This window comes from Drosophila kikkawai, chromosome 2L, assembly GCF_030179895.1.
Source record: "Drosophila kikkawai strain 14028-0561.14 chromosome 2L, DkikHiC1v2, whole genome shotgun sequence".
Taxonomy (NCBI): Eukaryota; Metazoa; Arthropoda; class Insecta; order Diptera; family Drosophilidae; genus Drosophila; species Drosophila kikkawai.
The window spans coordinates 24,417,896-24,440,323 of NC_091728.1; the positions used below are offsets into that span (position 1 = coordinate 24,417,896).

The 22,428-nt window shown below is 41.6% G+C and overlaps 1 protein-coding gene across 2 annotated transcripts in view; it reads right to left on the reverse strand.

The window, feature by feature from the left end:
* Positions 1–22,428, reverse strand: part of LOC108078519 (uncharacterized) — a 54,529-nt gene that overhangs the window by 1,148 nt on the left and 30,953 nt on the right. Inside the window, exons 3-7 of one of the 2 annotated variants that reach the window (XM_017172424.1) lie at positions 20,774–21,797; positions 19,185–20,702; positions 1,202–1,364; positions 871–1,136; positions 62–265 (exon numbers count right to left, since the gene is read on the reverse strand). In XM_017172424.1, coding sequence (XP_017027913.1) covers positions 62–265; positions 871–1,136; positions 1,202–1,364; positions 19,185–20,702; positions 20,774–21,703 — 3,081 coding nt within the window. In that variant the 5' untranslated portion in view covers positions 21,704–21,797. Of the gene's footprint in view, positions 1–61; positions 266–870; positions 1,137–1,201; positions 1,365–19,184; positions 20,703–20,773; positions 21,921–22,428 lie in introns of those variants that run through there. The other variant, XM_070283823.1, reaches the window with a different exon arrangement.

Genomic DNA, 22,428 nt, shown 5'->3' on the forward strand with positions numbered 1-22,428 from the left:
TGGCAGGGATTAAATTTGATTATAATAACTAATTTCCAAACATTTCGTGGGAATAACTCACGTCCAAACTGGCCAGGCAGTACCAGCAGAAGACGTGCTTGCAGCGCTTGCACATCATCTGGGCACAGCCCTCGTCCTTCTCGATGGGCACCGCGCACATGGGGCAGCACTTGATCAGCTCGTTGTCGAACGGTATCCCAATGTCGTCCTGGCCATCGGCAATCAGACGGCGTCCAAACTCATCGCAACTAATGTTTGGATGGTACTGTGGACAAAAAATGAGGGAAAACCATCAATAAATTTGCATTTCCATTACGAAAATTCCAAATAAATAAAACAGCTACATGGAAAACATGAAACAAAACATAAATCCCTAACATTTGACCACTTTGCTTTGTATTTATGCAGGAGATTTATTTATTTATTTTTGTTTTTGTTATGAGTGCTCAACTTTTTAACCTGGCATAGCATTTTATAGTTTTTTGTGCTGGGATTCTTGTTTTTTTATGTTTTGTTTTATATATTTTGGCAATTTCATTGCAAAACAGTGACATCATTTTTGATAAAACCACATTTTTCCCCGTCAGGAAATGGGAATTTAAATTGGCAACTCTGTGTAAATGAATATTGCAAAACGAATAGGTTTTATAGGTTCTTAAACTGATTTATTTTATGTTGATGATTTCCTGTTCAACCATTAGGATTTATTATAAATTCTGTAATTTAAAAATTTTAGTTATTAAAGAAAAAGTCAAACATCTAATCAATGGACTTTTTCAATCACTAAAGTTAACAGAAATTCTAAAATAGTTCAGTAATTAAACCCTCATCTGATTATAGTTACTATATTTTTTATACAACTAAACTTACCGCCTTCTTGCAGAGGCCACAGAACTCGTCCTTGCAGGAGGGACAGTGCACGGCCACGGAAAGCACAACTGCTGTTCCGTTTCCGGCCTCGGCACTTCCACCTGCACTACCCGATGCCGCCTCCTGCTGTGGCGTGTAGCTCTGCGAGGTCGAAGGCGACTCATCCATTTGGCAAATGGCGCCGGGCTGAGGAGCTCCGCCCACCACGCAGATGGTCTCGCAGCCAGCACGCGGGCACCAGGTGCGCGTCTTGTCCAACTCGATTTCTACGGAATTTACAAAGAAATTTATGAATATATGGCTAAGGAAAAACTACTAAGAGAAAACCAACCTCGATTTAGGCGATAGCGATGATGCTTCTTCAGCTGATTCGTTGTGGTCAGGCTAGCGATCTCCGGCAGGGAAATGGCCCCCTGAGCCGGACACTTGGCGTCCGGGCAGGAGATTTCGTAGGCGCCCTCAGAGATCTCGAATTCCACATAGGCCCGCATGCACTGCAAGGAGAAAGGAGGAACGGTGATGAATTAGCTAAACAATTTGCAGGTCTTAGGCATAATCCGACTAAAGCCAAGGATACAACTCACTCTCCCTTTTCCCGGGGAGGCAAAAGTTTGTCAGGGCATTTAGCAAGTTTGGCTGGCATAGTTTTGGCCAACAAAACCGCAGGGCATGGCCAGCCGCAAAGCTGCGGCTGTCAGAATTATTTCATTTGCACTCACACCCTCCGAACACACGCACACACACCCAGAGTGGCACACAAAAGTTGCCGCCTTTGCGGAAGCTTTTATAAATAAAGATTTAAAAAGTTTTCCCTTTCCTTCCCTGCTTCCTTCCGTCCGGCAGACATTAAAGTAATGGAATTGCAAACGGGAACCAAAACCGAAGGAAACTCTCAAACGCTTCGACACCAAGCATATTTTCCCCCCTTTCCACTCTCCCCCAATGAATTAAGGGTGGACCAAGCCAACAAACGGTATTTGGGCAGAAACTTTCTGTGTGTCCGTGGCACAAAAAGTGTCTCCTGCGGCTACTCTCCTCTTCTTGCGGCCAACTTTCTGTTTAGCCGTAAATAATTAAAAGTGAATTTCTCTCTTTTACTCTCTCCCGTTCTGTCGCTCTGTCCCGACCGCTTTGGGACGCTTCACGCTTTCCCGGGCTCCCGGAAAACTTTCTGTTTGCTGCCTGAAAAATAATGAAACTAGATATTACGCTCAAAATGAAAGTTTTCATTTTCACAGAGCAGTTGCATTAAGGCACTCTGAGAAATTTGTGCCACATAAAATAAATAAAACTATAAGTAGGTCAATATTGGCTGAGAATTCCTGTGTAGAAGTCAAAAAAGCAAAAATGTCTATCAAAATTCCTAATCTTTCTAAATAAAACCTAGCTTATGTTCTTTAACTTATTTCCTTTTCCAGTTTATTAATTCTAGCAAAAGAAACGTACATTTCTGATGTGTATTTTAAGCTTAGTTTTTTTAATTAAACTCTGCACTTTTCGTTATCTCCTTGCGTTATATCCATTTTTCCGAGTGCTTCCATCGCCAAGCCCGGCTGAGCTTAATCCCTGCGTTGAAGGCTTTCACCTGGCCATCAGTCAGTCAGGCCGCAGCAGCCACAGCCTCCGGATTTACAATGCGCGCAAAGGCTTTAAGCCGGCACTGAGCCCGGGGCCAGGACGGGAGGAGGGGGCACAACTATAACCTGGACAGATGGCCGAGTGCCAGCTGGAGTGCCACAATTTAGTGGCCTGCAGCCTGCAGCCAGGATTGTGGTGCAACTGATGCCGCTGGCATTTCCTGGCATTGCCACTGCCTACATCCTTTGTATGTGTGAACGAGAACTGCATACTTTTCGATTTATCAGAGCTATAGATACGGGCGGGGATTATGGTTTTGGCACACACAAATTTATTGGTAATACACTCCGTTTCACTTGAATAGCACAAAAACATTTTCATAATTACTTGTTTATATCTTAGCAACTGCTTGATCTAATGAAATGATTGTTGGTGTTTTATTTTCGTCATATTATATACTCTCTTCCAACAAAAATTGGAAGTCTGAAAATGTACCGTTTAAATGTACCGTAATTTTATTTTCAAATTGCTTCAATAACTTGCACCTTTTTGTTTCACTTGAATAGCACATTTTAGATTACGTCTCATTTCAGCAGCCAAGGAGATTGAATCAAACACTTTTTTTGATTAATTTATGAATGTTAAACATAGTTTAATCATTTTGTGCAATTATGGATCTTGGAACGTCACTAAGTCACAAAGAACAGATCTAAATACAAAGCTATATTGATTGTGACCTTTCAGTAGCTAATATAGCGAAAAAAATTGGAAGAAGCAAAAAGTCGTATATAATTTTATAAAAAACAAACAAAACTATGGAAAAAATATGGAAGGTCGCAAAAGTTGTGTTCTTAGCGACTCAGATAAGCGTGCAATTCTGCGGGAAGCCTCAAATTCCCATGACTCTGTGAGCAAAATAAGGGAAAAGCAGGTGTTGACGCGAGCAAAACTACTGTTTGGCGAGTTATTTCGAAAGCTAAACATCTAAAACGTTTGAAACTTTAAAAAAAACCACCGCTTAACCCCAAACGAAAGGAAGCACGGTTGACCTTTTGCCGCGTCAATATGTCATGGTGTAACGAGCGGGAGTGCGTAGTGTTTTCTGATGAAAAAAGTTCAATTTGGAGGGGCCAGATGGCTGCAATTATTATTTTCATGATCTGAGGAAAGAGACGCATCAATTGGAGCGTTTTTATAGTCGAGTAGGCGGAGTTATGGTTTGGGGAGCCATATCTTACCATGTGACTTGTGAGCTCCAATTCTTATCCTCAAACATGAACGCAAAAGCGTATCTAAACGTCCTTGAAAAGGCTTTTCCACCATTGGAAAATTTTTTCAATAATTTGCCTTGGACATTCCAGCACGAAAATGCGCCAATACATACTGCAGGTATTGTAAAACCTTTTTTAAAAGATAAAAATGTTGAAACTCTGAACTGGCCACCATACTCGCCAGATCTGAATATAATTGAAAATGTTTGGGGATGGCTGGCCAGAAAGGTTTATGAGTCTGGCAAACAATTTTCAACAAAAGAAGAACTAATTGACGCCATTCAGAGGGCCTGGGCTACAATATCCTTAGACTACATTAAAAGTCTATATGATTCGATGCCCAACAGGATCTACGAGGTTATATTGAATAAAGGAGGCTCAACCCATTACTAAATTAACAAATATATATGTATTATTAATCACTATTGAATAAAAACACATTTCCTAATATTTAAGTTCGTTAAATATACTTTAAAACAAAAAAGTGCTATTCATGTGAAACAAAATTGTTGTGCAATTTTTTAAGTTTTTATGTTTTTTTGTTAACATTTATTAATTGTTAATTTAATCTAAGTTTTGTTACTTTTCTTATATTTAAAATTGATTACACTATAAATAGAAACCTAAACATCAGCGAGTTTTCTTTTGGGTTAAAAGATTTCAAGATTTGAAATTGCATAAAAAAATGTGCTATTCAAGTGAAACGCAGTGTATATATGGGTTGTACGAGTGGAGCGGGTTTAATTAAATTTTCGAAAAATCAATAGCCCAGGAATTTCACTTCCAATGGCTTTGCAGGGACTTTGCCGTGACAGATGTGAGAATTTGTCAAGCGAATAAATGTAGAATGTAAAGCCTAGTACTCTGACGAGAAAAACCCGCTGTCTAAATTATACAGCGGAATCGCTCTTTATTTCGCTAGCGAGCTAGTGTGACCAAAAAAAATTAAGGAAAATCCTGAAATGCCATGAAATTGGTCACACTGGACAGCTGCTTGTAAACAAATATTCAAAAAAAATATTAAAAATATTAATAAATATGGCATTAAAATGTCCTTTGTGGGTTAAATTCCATATTATGGGCTTCCCCTTGACAGCCCCTATCAATGCCACCTTTTTCCTTCAACTTTCCCTCCATTAGGGGTGTCTAAATAAATCAAATGAATTATTTAGACAGCGCGATATCAGCTGTTTACTATCTTGATCTGGCAACGCCATTCAATTTTCGCAGGCTTCATTTTCGTCGTCAGAGTACCGAAAAAAACGACGTGTCTAAAAGTTCTTCTTCTTTTTTTTTCGACACCGTTTTTTTTATATGGAGTTTGGCCGCTGTCTAAATTTATACAGCGGTTTTTTCTCGTCAGAGTACTAGGCTTAACCGCATAAAACATTTATGAGGCCAGCAGCACATACACACAATTGGCAAGACAAATTCGGCACATTAAGGCGGCCTTTTGTGAGCCAAGGCAATTGTGTAGGCCATTTAAAAAGCCAACTGCCGCAAAGAGATTGCGAGACTCACTCGCAGTGACAGTTGTCCTTGTCCTCGAACTCCTCCTCCCCCTCGTCCTCGTACATGTGTATAAATTAGTATTAATAATGTCTGTTTGGTAAATGTTTCAGGGACCGGCAAGAAATATGTATGCCGAGCGGAGAAAGTTTACATTTAATGTATGAATTTATTTATATTTTATCAGCTGCAGCTCTCTGGCTCCCGCTTTTCGCCCCTCTGTCTCTGTATTTATCAACATTTCCATAGTTATTGCGGAATAATTCTGATATATGGCTCTTCTGTATATATTTTCCGTTCGCTTTTTCCTTCTTTCCCATTTGCGGATCTTAGCAAACGAAATTCTTGTTGATTTTTGTCCAAGCATTTTTTCCTTTGAATGCAAAAAGTTTCGTCAATTTAAATTATTTACGCAAGGAAGCAGCTCAATCAAAGGAGATGTCTTTGTCGCAACCAAATTATAAGAATAACAAAAAGAGCAGAAACATTTCTTTTTAAGTTGTTTTAATCAAATATTAAAGAGACAATTTGTTTTCAAACTTATCTTAGCTAAAAACACAAATGTAGTCACATAGTTTTGTAGCTTAAAATAACATAATCTTGGCTTAAAGAACTCTTCTGAAATTATTATTTTGACTCAAGTTGGAGCCCATTTCAGCTTAGGATATAAACACATTGCTGGCTATATTCCAGCTCCAATAAAACCGTAATAAATCCACCAATAAATCTGTGACTCACAGGACATAATTTTTCTCAAAAAAAGGAGAAACACAATCAAGTTTATTGTAACATACTTTGCTGCGAGCAACCCAAGAAATTGGCCAGGGAAAGTCCCAGGAACATTAAGCGACATTGTGCATAAAAAGCTTAATGAAAGCCGAACATCCTTGACGCACACAGATACACACTCGCATCCTGGCCAAAAGATATTGCCAATTACACGCACGCTCGCCCGGAATGAAAGCGACGCAGTTCGTCCGCTTTAATCTAACTCATTAGCGGCGACACTTTAATTAATATGCCACGGCAAGGCGGCAAGGCAGCAAGGAGTCCTGCTAGGTGACAGGATCGCTGACCGGCAAATGAATTGCCACGACAACGTGCGCAAGACGCGTCATAAATGCAAATTTATGGCAAATGATTACATTAATGTTCTGACAGCACCGTCCTCCTGGCCGTGTCCTGTCCGTGTCCAGGCCACCATAAACTTTTAATGCCGCATTCTGATTTAATTAGCCTGATTTACACGGCCAGCAGCAGCCGTGGGATGATGTGTTGAATGCCAATTGGTAATTGATGCACAGAGACAAAAGTAATTAGAGTCCTAGAGCTTAAAGCCATTAAAATTATTTTAAACGAGAATAGTTGCTAGTTGATGTTGATTAACTTGATGAACTTGAAGTCTATTACACCTTTCAAGTATATATATTTGTAATAAATAGTTCAGGAAGGTTTCTTTCACTGCATAACCAAGCGAATAAGCTTAAGTCAACGGCAGATGTATGGCGACTGATCTATTTATACTCGCCAGCCAAGTTGCCACGTTGCCAAGTTCGCATTAAGTCAATCCTATCACAAAGGAGCAGCAGGGGCACATTGTCGGCGTCCAAGGATATTAGACGCGCCAAGTAACCCAATCCGCTTAGCAGTTGTGTTGTGACTTGTTTGTGACATAATATTGTGTGTGTCTGTCTGTAAATATTAAAGCCAAGGAGGGGTCTCTATATGCGGTTTGTTTTTCGAATTCCGCAGGCGACGCCCAGGATAAACATTGGAAATTTAATGATGGTGCCTTCAATTGAAATGCAAGCGCAACAAGCGACAGGGACAGCAGGAAAAATATAGATAAAATCGAGTACACATAGTGACAGCTCAGGAAATGCACTGGGAATATAAAAAGGAGTCAAGGGAAAAAAAGTTTGTACTTTTCCAGCAAATCCTATAAGAATTTCCTAAAGATTATGAATAAAATATATAAAATATATATCTCTTATTTAATTATCTGCTATTAATAGTTATTTATGATATATTCAAGTTTAAGCCTTGATAAATCAAACATTTGCTACCCTCTAATCCAGCCGAGCGATACGAATAACAAGCATTGTTAAATCTTCCCAAAGATTTCATCTAAATAATGGTAACGCAGGGATTCTATTCCCCAAATCCCGATCCCATCCTAACCTTTCCCCTTGCCCAGTGCTCTGACACGTCCTGGCCAAATCGAATGAAACTCCGCTTGTCATAAAAGCGGGAGGAGCAGCATGGAACTGAGATGTACCCCGGACTGCCACCTGCTCCCCACTTTGCTGTTTGTGTGTAAAATTGAATTTAAATTGCATGTCCAAAGTTCCACTTCCGTTTCCGCTAGGTCCCCCCAACTGCTTCTGCTTTTGCACTGGAGCATTGAATTTCAATTGATTGGAAATGCTCGGTCCATGACAGAAAACCAGCTCTAATGCCAGGCCCCGATAATGCCAGCAACTATTTTGATAGAAAGCAAAACAAGAAAAAGAAATCAAGTCGAGGAGCCGAGAGTTTAAATTTAAGCCCGGGCGTCTCAGTTAAGCGGATTTCGTTAAGTCCCCCTTTTCTATCTCTTCTTTACTTTATTTTTGTGGCCAAAAAAAATTATTTAAATTATGCTAAGCACTAGAAGAGGGTGAAAAGGAGATAGGGTTTGGAATTTCGGCAAGTTTACATTTCATCTTCTGTGAAATACATTCTCAGAACACCTGGTACCTGGTGTCAACGATTGCGAGAGCTCTCTGGCAATAATGTTCTTTCATTTCCGGTCTAGACACAGCTCAATCGAATGAAAAAATAGGTATTTCCCTGGTTTATTTAAATACAATTTGGAATTGCTCTCTCTCTCTTAGTTGACAAAATTAAAAGCCGGCTTTTAATAGACAGCCAGCAGCCGGAAATATTATACGGAGTTGCCAGGCAGCGGCTACGAGGGCATTTTGAATTCTGTTAAGCGCTTTTCACACCGCATTACTCGATGGTCAAATAACGAGGAATTTCATGTAACATAGCTCTCAGAATATGGGATGGGCTATTTAATTTTGATTTTACGTAGTTGAATTCATTTACTGCATAAAAGACATTTGAAGTGAGTGAAAAATCATTGCAATAAGAGCTTGTCTGTTTAGATTTACACATTTTGCCTGACTGCATGAGATACTCTCATGTAAAAGCCATTGAGTTGCAAAATATATGCGTTTTATTCAATTACAGTCCGACGAGCAATTTTTATTGAAGCATATTTGTTGCAGTTTCCATTTATGCCGAAAAAGGAATGTTGCTTACTTTCCATTACGAAGATGAAATATGTATTTTTTTCTATCCAAAAATAAATAAATTAAATGTGAATTTTAGAGGTATTTTCATTCTATTTGAATATATTTTTTTCAAAATGTTTAAAATTGCAAAAAACTTAATATTTTATACTTATAGAGATCTTTTTAAGAGATTTAGCGATAAAGTAATATTTTTAAACTAAAATGTTTTAAAAGCCATCTGAATATAAGCGATAAAATAGCAAGCAAAATATATAAGGCATACTTTTGCGCACTTTTTTAAAGTGATTTGAAAATCCTCCTCACCTTTAAAAGTAAAATAAATCAATAAATAATTTAATTAAAAATGTAAATATGCCTAAATATATGCTGTTAACTATTTCTCTTTGCTTAATTAAAGAAATAAAAATAAAGAAACTAAATGTAGCATATTGTAAGACGTCTTTTTAAGAGATTTAGCAAAAGAGGGGAACCCAAAGAAGGTGACCAATGTTAAATAACAAAATTATACAACTAAAAAATAAAATAATTTATCATAAATTTGGTATCTTACAATTATAATGTATACTTCTAGACCCTTTTTAAGTGATTTTTAAAGCACTCAGAAAATTTCCACATTAAATTCGTTTTTACAGGTGCCTAAAAGTATGCAATACAATTAAGCAACAAGCAAGTTAAACAAATTTCCAGGGCAAACTCCTATTCATTATCCTGCTTTTTCCTCTTAAGGATGGTTATTAAAGTTTAAAATCCATAGAATGTTGCATTTCTGCGATGCGAAATAAGAGTGCAATGTAACACACACAATGACTTGTAACCGGCAAATACCCGAATTCCGTGCATTTATATAGCGCACTTTTCCACCACTCGTGAATAATTCAAATTCACAGGTGAACGCGTTTTTTTGACACCTCGCGAAATGAGGAAAATATGTTCATGCAGCGCCAGGCAGCCACGTGTAAAATGTGCAAATGCAATTTGGCAACGTTGACAGCGCTGATGCCATCGCAAATTGAATCAAAATTCAATTTGACGGAGAAAATGCGTGTCGGAGATGTCCTTTTTTTTGTTCTTGCTACCAAGTTCGGCGGCACCCCCTTTAGTATCCAGTTAGCCAATTAAAAATATAGAGGAAAAGATGCTGAAGAATGCACTCCACACACACATTCACACGCTCAGAAAAGGAAACCGGGGAAACTTTTTCAATTTCGGGCGAGAGCTGGGAACGAAAGTCAAATATAAGAGTCGTGTAAATGATATACCCGTCGTCGTTGGGCACATCCATGCATCCAGTTGCATTGTGGCCCTTGGGGGGAAACACAGGGAAACTCTCTCTATTTGCACATAAACTCGCCGCTTCCCGCAGAAAGAGGGAACGGAAAATCCCTTTGCATTTTTCGGTTAGATTCGACAAAGTCCTAAACTTTTGTATGACCAACTTTGGTTGCCGCCCGCCCCCCTCCACTATAAAATACCGGGCGTACTGCATCCGATGCAACAGAAAAGTATAAATATTAAAAGAAGTCGCAAAGAAAATAGCAAGTAGCGGTTTCTATTCGGCAAGGAAACTTTTGTTGCGATTTACCCGCCGAGGGGCGAAAGTTTTGTGCTTGTTTGCAACTTGTTTCGAAAAAGCAAAGCAACAAAACGCAAGCATGTCATCAAATATGAGAGCAGAAGTATGAATATCCTGGCCCCGAAACTTTTGGGAATGGAATAATATCCAACTGATAAATATAGGGATTTTTGGTGGCAAATGAAAGCCGAAGATATTGTTGGCATTGCAAAAGGGTGCATGAGGGAAACGCAATAGGAACCGCATCATCTGCAGCTTGTGTACACGAAACCATTTACCACAGCTCAGTTGCATTCAAGCCTGGTCCGGCCAGCAGAATTTCCCTTCCAATTAGAGTTTTAGACCTCAGGGCAACGTCAGCATTCCAGTTAACTAGGCCATCAGCTCCATTAAGTATGTTTCCATTAAGTGGTTTTGATTTAACAGATTCACCAGATTCTGTAGGAAGCAAACAAAGGAGGTAAGTTCACGATTTCATGGCGAAGCAGGAAAACATTTTGAGACTAGGAAATATCAAAGCCTTGTGAAAAGACACTTCTTATCGAGGATATACCAAGAAAAAGTGCACTTAATTAATGAAATCTCTTAAAAACCTCCCCACCAAATATACAAATAAATAACTTTCAATCAATTTTGTTGTTCTTTTGTTTATAAACCTGAGTTTTCTCTTGGACTTTTCATAACTTATTTGTTCATAATCAAATCAAAAACAAGACTTGACATTGCCACAGACAAATCAAAAGCATATTGTGAACAAAAGTTTTGTAAACAGTTTCGCAGAAGCCAATAATTGAGTTCCAAGTTGATGAAGCCACAGCGAAACCAAAACTTTTACAACAAGTTCAAGGCTAAATGAAAGTTCTCCCCAATAGAACTTGATTTGATTTGGCTTAAATTGCTGCTGAAAAATACCAGAGGTCATGCCAGCAATCCTGGCCAAGGACTGTGACTGCCAGCGACCACATATTAAGTGGTCAAGGGAAATGCAAGTGGAGGGACGGGCCGGGTCGGGTCGGGGCTATTAGCCACGGGCCACATGCCAGAATGCGCCGGCTTGGCCATTCCACAATTGGGGCCGCCATCTAAGCTGGCGACTGCAGAGGATTACAGGACAGCAGGACAACCGCTGGCCAACTCTGACCAAACTGCAGTTGACCACTTCCGCTGCTGTAGAGGCAATACTTCCGGTCTGGCCTGGACACACATACAGACATCGATTTATGCAAAGGACAAAGCCCAATGAATGGGCGGAGGAGTAGCGACCTTTGACCCTTGGGCGCAGCAGCCGCAATTTCGCTGCCAATTTGCTGCATTAATCGCTCGACAAAACCGAACAAAGGCAAACACATTTGCCAGCCAATTTGGTACGCGCCCGAAATTTCAATTTCTTGTGCTGGCAAACGGAGAACAGAAAAGAAGCAATTCATTATTGACGCGCATTTGCATACTAAATGAGCACGAAAACAAAAGCAACAAAAAATACATAACACAAAACCAAGTTAAACAGCGAAATTCTCGAAACGGATTTAGCCAATTTTCCACACGTTACCCAAATTCGTGTGGCCGAAATACACTTTAACTCTGTGCAGATGGTCAGCCTCGCCAAGGAGCAGCAGCCCAGAAGCCGGAAATGACGCGCTGAGCGAGGCAAATGGCTGAACCAACCGGAAATTGCTTTCGTCTGCCCCCGTCGCAGTTCTGGGGCGACCATAAAAAGTGCTTTTGCATGTCGAAGCCGAGGGAGACAGAGAGAAAGCTGAATCCAAACGTCAACAAGTTCATAACCGAAAAGTGCAGACCGTTACACTAGGACAACACTTATATTCTTTTAGTTTTAAGTTGTATTTTATTAAGTATCCCCAGAAAACTTTGACGGAACATAATTGATTTCATAATTTAAACTTTAACTTACAATTGGTATTCCGAAACTGAAAAACTAACCATTGTAGAGCATAATGTTTCCATGATCTTGTTAATAACCCTTATTTTATTAATTAATTTTAATACTACGAATTCTAGAGTTTGTTGGTTTCAGAACCTTTTGAACAACAGTACTAATTTATAGTTTTTGAATTGGGTTCTTTCTTTTTTTCTAGAATTTTGGTATATGTTTGGTAATTAAATTTGCTCAGTGCAAGCGCTTCCACTTTTTCCATTTTCATTCATAGTTAAAGGCCATTTCAAGAGCTCTTTTCTCGCGCCTTTCCAGCCATAAACATTTACATTTTACAAGTATTTTTTTTTTGTATACAGCAGCCACAGTGGGGAAGTTAGATAGGGGAGAGGGAAGGGTATATAAGATAGGAGTTAGAGATCGCCCTCTCAATTGTATCTATGCCAGTCACGTGCCTTCTTTTTTCTTTATTTTTATTTGTTTTCTCGCGTTGCTTGGAAATGCTAAAATGTTGACTGCAATTACGAGAGGCGAGACCCCAGCGAGTCTTTAGCCCAAGTTTGCCATGGCAAATGTCTTCGTTTTAAGCCAGTCTTTCAGACAGCATGGCAGTCATAAATTTTGCGCTGGCTTTTCAGCTGTGAAAAACCCCCCACGTGGTGTATGGGGTTTATGGGGTTCGAGGAACAAGTCTCCGGCACAATGGGGCGCCAATTGCTGTCGGGAGTAAATCTAAATGAAATCATTTCAGCCGCTGTCCCTCATAAATTCGTAAATCAAATACAAAATTAAGGGCCAAGGATAAGGACATTGTAAAGTTTGATCCTAGTTCTTGGAAGTTGAGCTGCTTTTATGATTTCATGGCTCAGAGTCAAGGGTAACTGATATGATATTTCCTAGAACACAAGTCAATTTGATTTATTAATTAAAGAGAAAAAAAATTCTTTAGATTTCTGATAAAGATATAAAAAATATAGTTAAAAATCCATGAACTAGTATTCATATTTCACTCATTTTTTAATCAGTAAGTCCTGTGAAAATTGAGTCAACTTTTATTTGTTTATCCTTGCAGCATTTCCTCCCTTTATTTTCCCAATTTTCTCACCACTGTTGCTGTCTCCTCCCCTTTGAATTTTGAGTACTTGATAGCAATTTGTTGTTGAGCATTTTAATTGCTCGCGTGTTTGTTTCGCTTGGCTTTTCCCTTTTGAATTTCCCATCGCTCATGTAGCACCGCCGCAGACGGTGGTTGCCCCTGCCTTCCCCGCCCCCTCCTCCTCATCTGTCCTTCTTCTCTCGCTCTGTAAATGCGATTCACTCATATGGCATATATCTTACAGCACGTATAGCACACATATAGAGCACATATTCACGGCGTTTATGGCACAGCCAGGTGGCTGTGTTTCTGCTCCTGTTTCAGGCTCGCTTTTTCCGTGTTAATTTACTTTTCAGCTTGTGGCCATCAGAAAAAGCAGCAGGAGCAGCTCAATTAACACAAAAGGGAAAGCAAGCCAAACCAAAACAGAGAAGGAAAGGGACTCCTGCAGCAGCCAGTAATGAAAGGAGCTGCTGCTGCAACAAACAAACAAATTGCAAAATGAGTCTTCACCAAGTCGAAATGTGAGCTAAACAAATAGAGAGCGGACCCAAGCCAAAGGTATAGAGCCCTTTCAACATTTCAATGTGTGACACAGGAGCAAAGAAGGCACAAATTATAAAGCAGGGATGTCAGGAAAGTGGTATTAAAGTTGACAAGAACTTGGCTAGAAAATATAGTTATAAATAACTTAAACTTCGGAACAAATAATCTGTATAGAAGGGATTAAATTTCACTAATAACTCTCTTAAAGAAAGTAAAATTGTCATTAAAAGTTTAATAAAAAGGCTTACGTTTGTCCTTTATAAATTTCAGTGAGTTTCATACTTTGTGGCGCATCGTAAAACTCGTAATCTAGGATCCTTCAGAAAGGGGCTGGGAAATTGAGGCCAGACGGCGACGACTTTATCTAGTTCCCTTTGTCCGACTTTTGCCTGACCCACTGTCATCGTTGTCGTCGGAGGAGAATTTCCCTCTTGTTATTCTAAATTTATTGCACGCACGCACACACTAATGAGCGTTAGTGGTGGCCGTGCCCATAAAAATGCACCGTACTCCTTTTAACCACTTTAAGCCCCAACCCATCCCACCCTTGCTGCACGTCAAATGGCAGAGTTTAAACCTCATCGCTGGTGCATAAATTTCTACCAGTTTAGTGCTCCTGCTGCTCCTCCTCCTCCTCCTCCTTGGGATGCGTTGCTGTCCATTCGAGCATGTTTAATAAGCGTCGCCATTTTTCATGCGCAGTCAACGGAGGAGCAGCCACCAGCAGCCCCTATCCACCATCACTGTCCTCTCCTCATCCTCTTGGCTGGCTGTAACATGCAGATGGATGGAGCAACTATGAGTGCCACGTGAAGAGTTTGCTCTTAGCAAGCCAGCTGCAAAATATTTGAACTGCGCCAGCGGTGACAGTCAACATGAGATGGTAAAAGCTACACCACAGCGAAATTTTTGTGAAACAAAAACTATGTTCGGTGTGGATATGTGTATTAAATATTATAAAGCATTTATAGCCCAAGGAAATGCGAGTTATCTTTGCGAGACAACTTGGTTAAAGATTAATTTTAATTTAGCTTTAATAAGTATTCAAGTGCTGCCACTCTGTTGATTTCATTTCCATTTCCATGCATGTTTTCCCCGCGATCTTACGAGTTTCTCCACATCGCTGATAAGAATTAATGGTGAAGGCGGCGACCACTCTCCCAGCGAAACCCCATAAAGATATTAATCTCCGGGCGGAACTGCAAGCTCAATTTATATAGCATTTATCAACCATTTGCGACGGGTGTGTGTGCTGCGCCCCAGACTAAATGTGAATTATGATGATGCTGCACAAGAGTGATACATACCGTTCCCCAGCAAAATATCATCTTTATTTTTTTCTCTCTCGAGCGTGTTCTGCTGTTCTGGCTATTTCGTTGATGTCTGACTAGTATTTTCCCTGCTGCTGCTGGTGTTTTTTTTTCAGGAGCGGAAAATTTGTCAACTCAGTGAATCGTAAATGTTATATGGAGCGAGATGGGAGCATCAAGACGAGGCAAGCCACAGAGAGGGAGAGCAAACAAATGAAAATGTTGTTTGCATTGAAATTTCGCTTCGTTTCGTTTGGTTTTCAATTAGGCGAATGCGACCAACGCTGCGTATGAGCAATGTTTGGCCATAATTTGCGGCCAAACACAAATGGACAGAGAGAAATGTAAAGAAAAAATGGGAAAACAAACCGCAAAAGCAAACAGACTTGGAGCACACAGTTTGGTTGAAGGTTGACAAATGGCCCTCGGACCAGGACACGAAGACACGGCAGTACATCTGTAGCCATTAGACACGTAGCCGGAAGTTCCCAGGATGAACTGGCTCCTGATCCTGGGGCGGGGTCGGCTGCTCACGTCCTGCTGTTCTAGCGGACATGCCTTCCCGGTCAGGTGTGTGTCTGTGTGCGTGTAATAAATTTCACCTGGACACACACACACACACAAAAAACACGCACAAGAGGAGCAACAAGGCGCCACGAAATTAAGTTCGCTTATTTAGTGCCTTTGCTTTCAGAAGTTTGTTTTCCTTTTTTTGGGCACTCGGGAATAATCAGCATGAAAATGTATGAATGAAATAATAGTTACAAAAAATGCTTATTTTTTGAAATTAAACATTCCGAATGCCTATAAAAACTATGAATTTTATCGTTATTTTAATATCAGAAATATTTTTAATATTTTCTCCAACGATTCGTGACATTCTTTAACAAGTCTATTAAATATTTTACCTAATTGAAGTTGGTTTTGTTTTGTAAACTCCGCTATTATACATTAAAAAGTAAATGTTACCTAATCACAACTAAAAAACCATGAAGACATGAATATTCTTATAGTTTTATCGGATTTCTTTATATACTTTTAAATTGAAAGTTTAGAAATTGAAAGCAAAATTTTAGCAAAATTATATATAATAGTTTTTTCTAAATTCAATCATATTTCCTAATTGGTTTTTAAAAATATTTAACCTTATAGCAACAAAGGAATTTGATTGGATTTTTCTTGTTTTATTCCTAAATATGAACAAAATCATTTTTCTCTCTACAAATCATTGCTGTACATGCAGTTCTTACGTGTTAAGTTAGCACAATTTATTTATGCTTATACTTATTTATTTATACTTATTCTCAGGTATTAGGCACATGAAATTCGAAGAAAAGAAAGCTGCACTTGGCAAATCATTTACTTAATTATTTAAAATTGCAATTTGTGCAAGCCTTTCCTCCCGCCTTCTCAATGTCTCGCTCCTTTCAAGACAAATGCAATTTGTTTATGGCAAAAGGAGAGCAAAGTAAAAGCGGCTAGAGTCTCGGAGCCTGGGGACTCGGCTTTTTGTAAGGACGAAAAGGGACTGGCAGGACTGGCAGGACTAACAACGCCCCGGAAACGCGGCGCATTTTGCTGAAATTACTTAGTAGCGTCGAAGAAAATGCAGGGAAACGCTGAGCCAGCATTCCGAGCATCATCTCAGATGCGTCACCTAGCAGCATTAACCCCTTGCTGACGACATCCTTCCGCCTTCGCCGTCGCAGGCTCTCTTCTTTCCAGAGCAAATTGCTATGCAAATTGAGCAAATAAATGATGCTGATGCTGATGCAGATGCAGACGGTGATGAGGATTAGCCTTGCAAATGTTGCTTAATATTTTCTCTTAGCTGCTGCAGAAAAACATCGTTAGCCGAATGCCCAGAAAATGCTTCAAATTATGGGAAAATACTGTAGAAAAGGCAAGGAGAGCATTGCTCTTTGAAATATGAAACAATTTTTACTTTAAATACCACAAGGCATTGCCAGTCTTGATGATGTATGTATACAGCTCCTACACAATGTTTGCTTTAAATTTAAATAAAGCAATTAACATACGGCTCTCACATGTAAGAGCATAACTTTAGTGACTAAAAATAGCTTTTGCCCAAATGGAAATTGTTCAATGTAGTTGCTGTACACAGGATTAAATGTGTTTACCGAACCGAATCAGTTTAGTAAGCCAAATTTTAAGCTGCGGGCTGAATGTTTCACATTTCCCAGCCCCAAAAATAACCAAAAATTAAGCTAGAATTTAAGCAGAGGCCACTGCAGCATGTGCAAACATAATGTATAGTGCATATACAGGTAAAAGTTATCAAATATCACAAAATACGAGAAAATACATTCGGCTTTTCTGCTTATTTATGCCCAGCATTCAGTTTTGGGTTAAGCTGCCAGCCAACAGCCAGAAACTTGCTCCTAACACCCGCAAGATATTGCGTCTGCTGGCAGGGCTTCATTTTTCAATTTTCCGGGAAAATTTTCCCCACTCGTGCACCTGGAAAGGGGGCTGGGAAAATGGCAGAAAGTATCCTAATAAGAAAGCTAACATATGCAGCTAGGTGCGGTGGCTACAATCAATAAGGGGAATGAGCGGGGAAAACCGCAGAAAATCTTTTTGCGGCTTAAAGGAATTTACCCAACTCATTTTTATGGCTGTGTGTGTGTGTGTGCTCCTGGTGGGAAAATAAAATCACATTTTTATCTTAAGCCGCAAAGTCGAATGGAAATTATTATCGCATAAAAATCTATTCAACATATTCATTTCGAGCGATTCGGTGGCATGACAGGGTACAAAAGTGTATCTCTTATCGCCTTTATATTGCTCAGAAATCCACTTCCCCTGATACATGTCGGTTTCTAACAACTAATGCTTAGTATTCAGTTTGATAAACGTCACAAAAACAGCTTTCCAACTTTTTTTGGCAGAACGAACTTCTGTTGAACAAAAAGCGAACATGACGGGTTTATACATTTTTCACAGGGTGCTAAATCCTCTGTTTGCCCAGAACTCCATTTGTTTAAATACAGTATTTATCTTCAGCGTGCTTAAGTGCTTTCAAGAAGAACAAGCATTATCTAATAGATAATACTAGTCAAATTTTAACAGATGTTCCGCCTCAAGGTGTTTATTAAGCAAATAAATAGAGCTACAAAAAATGTTATTAACGAGTGGAGTCTGTTATATAACATATACATTCCATTTGCCTTCGGTTTATGTGAATATATTTAATTGAGGTTGACACTGATTAGAATTGCCTTTGATTATTGATTATTAATAATTAAATTTGATGGCAGATAAGTTCAACATGTCACATGTTTAAGCGAACATGAAATGGCCAAGGTGATCATTAATCATTTGTTCTGGAAGCGTTTTTGCAACTTGGGAATTAAAGGGGGTTTCTCAGCAAACGTTTCAAGTTATGTAATCGATTTTAATATTTCATTTTGATGAGTATATTATTTCAAATAAATATTTCAATTAAATATTTATAAAAAATCGTTTGACAAAGCCGAGTTTAAAAGCATAATGCGATTCTAGGTGGGAGTACATGGAATTCAAGAAAGTACATCTTTGTGCGTTCCGATTTAGAAGGCTTGAGGCTACGTGTGCACCATAGCTCGTAAATAACTGTTAACCGATTCGTACAGTCGCAAAATAAGTGTTTCCTTCTCAGATTTTGGGCAAAGAGTCCAACAGCAAACGATTGAATTTTGCTCGCGCTCTGCAGACAATCAGATATTTCGGTTCTCGGTCATTTACAGACCCTTTGTTCTTGACTGACGATTCAAAAAGTCTTTTGCTCATATATGTATGTACATATGTGTGTATATGAAGTTTCTTGTGAATTGAGCAAGTGAGCAGTGATACAATTTATTTAAAAAATGGATCGTATCACTGTACTCCAAAAGAAAATGATTGAAAAGACCGTTTGAGTTGACTTTTTCAGTCAATCGGTCTTTAAATAAGTCTTTTTGTGTGAAAAAAAAGATGTCCTGCTCAAAGAGAGAATGAGGATATAAATATGATGTTTTTCGGTTGTTTTCGGGGGCAGAGCGTAAGGAAAAAAAGTGGTGTGCTCAAGTACAGCATTCTTTCTCTGACTTTTAAATACAATATCAAGCAATTTAGGAGCGAGTTCAATAGCCAGCACGATATTACACCATAGTAAACAAAAATCGTACGTTAACCTAGAATCTTTAAAAGTTTATCTAACTATATAAAATATACAAATGAATTTTCAAACTCACCTCGATGCAGAACTGACAGCCGCACTGATGCAGCGACATGGCCTCGCCCACCTCCTCCACATCGATCAGACACAGCTTGCAGGTAAAGGGCTGGAAGTTGACGGTGGTGGGCGTGGCCGGAGTGCCCGCAGAGGGCGTTACATCCGCGGAGGCAAGCATCTCGCGCCGTTTTAGCGCAATCCCGTCCCGCACACAACAGGCCTGGGCCGCCTGATTGGCACTGGCCATGGAGAGCAGCGATGTCACTGTCAGCGGGTAGGCGTGATCGGTACCAAAGGGTGCTAGTTCACCGCCAGGGGATGCTCCAGGCGCCGTAGGAGTGGCGGGCGTCGATGTCCCCTGCTGCTGCTGCTGCTCCCCAAGGTTCAGATTGGCGGCGCAGCTGGAGTGCAGCGTGGCCGTTGTGACATTGGACGGCGGACTGGGACTGCTCGAGCCGGCCGTTGCTCCTCCGCTGAGCCTGATCTGGGCATTCACGTTGATGTGCGGCTCCTGACTGCGGCGCTGCTGCTGCAGCAGCTCCTCCACTTCCCGCTGATTCAGCGCCGAGTCCGGCCTGGGGACAAAGCCATTGGACAGGGAATACCGTGAGCCGGAGGCAGCCAGCGATAGGATGCTGGAGCAGCGCGAACAGGTGCCCACGCCATTCATGCTGCTCATACTGTTCCGCAGGCGATTCAGGGGTCGGATCTGCTCCACGCCTCCCGAGCTGAAGATCCCGCTACCATGAACGGCTAGTGAGTGACCCTGACTTCGGCTCTGGCTCAGGCCGTGTCCGTTGCCGTGATTCTGCGATTGGGATTGACGGGTGAGAGCCAGGACAGTCTCGCACTTGCGCAGTCCCGTGTACTGGACAATGGACTGGGACTTCTCCTGGTGCAGGCTGCTGGCGCTTCCCTCGCGTCGCATGATGTGCCATATCTTCTGCTGGACGACATTCAAGGAGCTGCTCGAGCCGCTGATGCTCAGACTGCCCCGTCCATGGACATTAGCTAGCTGGCGGCCAGAGGGATCCCGGAGCACCACATCCTGTTCGGAGGGAGTGCGTGTGATCCGTATCTCCGGCGAGGCAGGTCGCTCCCGATCGGGTATACCGCCAACTGCGGCGCCTCCTCCTCCTCCTGCCGCCGCTCGACTGCTACTAGCTTTGAGACCCACCAGGGACTTGAGAAAGTTCTCAAGACGACGTCTTCGCGGCAACTGTCCGCCCCCCGAAAGTCCCAGTGAGCTCTCCAAATCGTGGGCAGCTCCGCCATTGACTGCCAGCGCTCCTCCTGCTCCAGAGCCACCTCCACCGCCTCCTCCTGCTCCGCCTGCGTCGCCATTCGCCGAGGAAATGATGACCTTGCTCCGCGCCTGTGTGTCCAGTAGCGCAACCGTTTCAGCGTCGCCGGAATCGTGGCCGTGGGCGTGGCGGGGCGTGGCATGCAGGGTGGTGGAGGCGGCACTGGTGGCCTTCTGGCTGGCGGAGCGCTGGTTCTGCTTTGTGTTGGCCAGATTGTGGATTGGCGAGGAGTCCTGGGGGCATAGAGAGTAATGTATCGGTAAATTGGGATCCGGAATATGGCTTAGAGCCGACTAGTACTCACCCGCGAGTCCTGTTCCAGCTCCTCTTCGAGTGCACTGTAGACGGGCGCGTACCAGGAGTAGGAGAGCTGTTTGCGGGCGGACGGAGCCGCAGCTCCCGCGCCTCCACTGACAACGTTAGCCGTGGGTGGTGCCGTGTAACCTGTTCCGTGGTGCTGCTTGAGCGGCACAAGCTTGGCAGTTCCTACTGCTCCTACCGCTCCTCCTCCTGCTGCTGTTGCTGGAGTTGTGGTCACCAGATTGTTGTTGTTGTAGCTGAGCGGTAGACTGCGCCGCTGGTGCTGACCTCGGGTGGGAGGCAGGTGCTTGGTGGGCTTCCTGCCCACTCCGTAGAGACTGCTGTGGTGCTGGCGCCTCTGCTGCTGCTGATGTTGGTGCTGGTGATGATGTTGATGGCTTCCCTGAGACAACTCCTTCTTGGTGAAGATAAGCGAGGCACTATTCTTGTTCAGCCTTATGGATCGCTGCTTATCCACCACTGTGGCCTCTATGTGGGTCAGTAGCGGCACTGTCTCCGAGAGTGGCAGCAAATGCTGTGCGGTCGCCGATTCCGAGGGAAAGTTGATCACAAAGCTCTCGGCGGCGTCATCAAAGACACTGGCCCTGGCCGCGCTTACACAATCCTCGCTGGACGAGGGACTGCTCAGTGAATTCCGCTTGGAGCGGCTCTGGTTGTGGTTGTGGTTATGGTTATGGCTCTGGCTCTTAAGATCCTGCGAGTGCTGCTGGTACAAGCTGCTGTAGCTAATCCTGTTCTCCACCAGCAGTTCCAGTGGGGGCAGTTTGGCGTGGCTGTGGGTATTTCGATCCGGATTGATCTCCTGTGAATTCGAGAGCGTGGCAGGCACGTGCACCGGCTGCGAGTGCGGATGCGAATGCACTTCAGTCGGCTGCAATCCCGTCGACGCTGGCATCGCCAATGGTGGCCGCATTCTGGCCCGGATTGCACTCGATCAGCGGCTTTTTGGCGCGGGATGTGCTCAGCTTAACCGTGGCTGGCAACGGCAGCGACATGTTGACAAAGGCCTATTGAAAAGGGAAAAGATATTTCTCAGTATGTGGGTAAAACACTTGCTCAACTAAAAGTAATTTAACTAGGGAAGCAATTAGATTGAAGAGATGATTCCTATTCAGTTTTAAAAGATTTTTGGCAATTTCATCAAGTTGACAACTGACAAGTAAACCAAAGGTTCTAGTAAACCTTTGTCTTTAAAAATCTATAAGTTCCTCAAAAACCTATCATTCTATTTCGGTCTTCTCGAAAACACATTGCTTTTTTCCCTCCTTAGACTTTAAAACTATATAATTTTTCAATATATTTTGGCTGGTAACCAAAATACGTATTTTTTCAGCGTGTTGCTGGTACAAAAACAGTTGCTACCTCCACGAATTCCATCCGATTGCCGTGCCAACTGCACCCGCATTTGCATTTACGGCTTTATTGAATTTATGGCAATTGGCCGGAAGGGAATTGTAAGGGGTTCTGCATTCTGATTAGAATTCGGCATTGTTCGGGGACTACCCTTTGGAATTTAATCTGGCCAGCTGATAAGTGCTCCTTTGTTCGTCCTTCGAGTAGCGGATAACCAAGGAAAAGAGCTATCAAAGCTTTCCAATTGAAGCGTGAACCTTTCGCTAATTTAGCTGTATATAATGG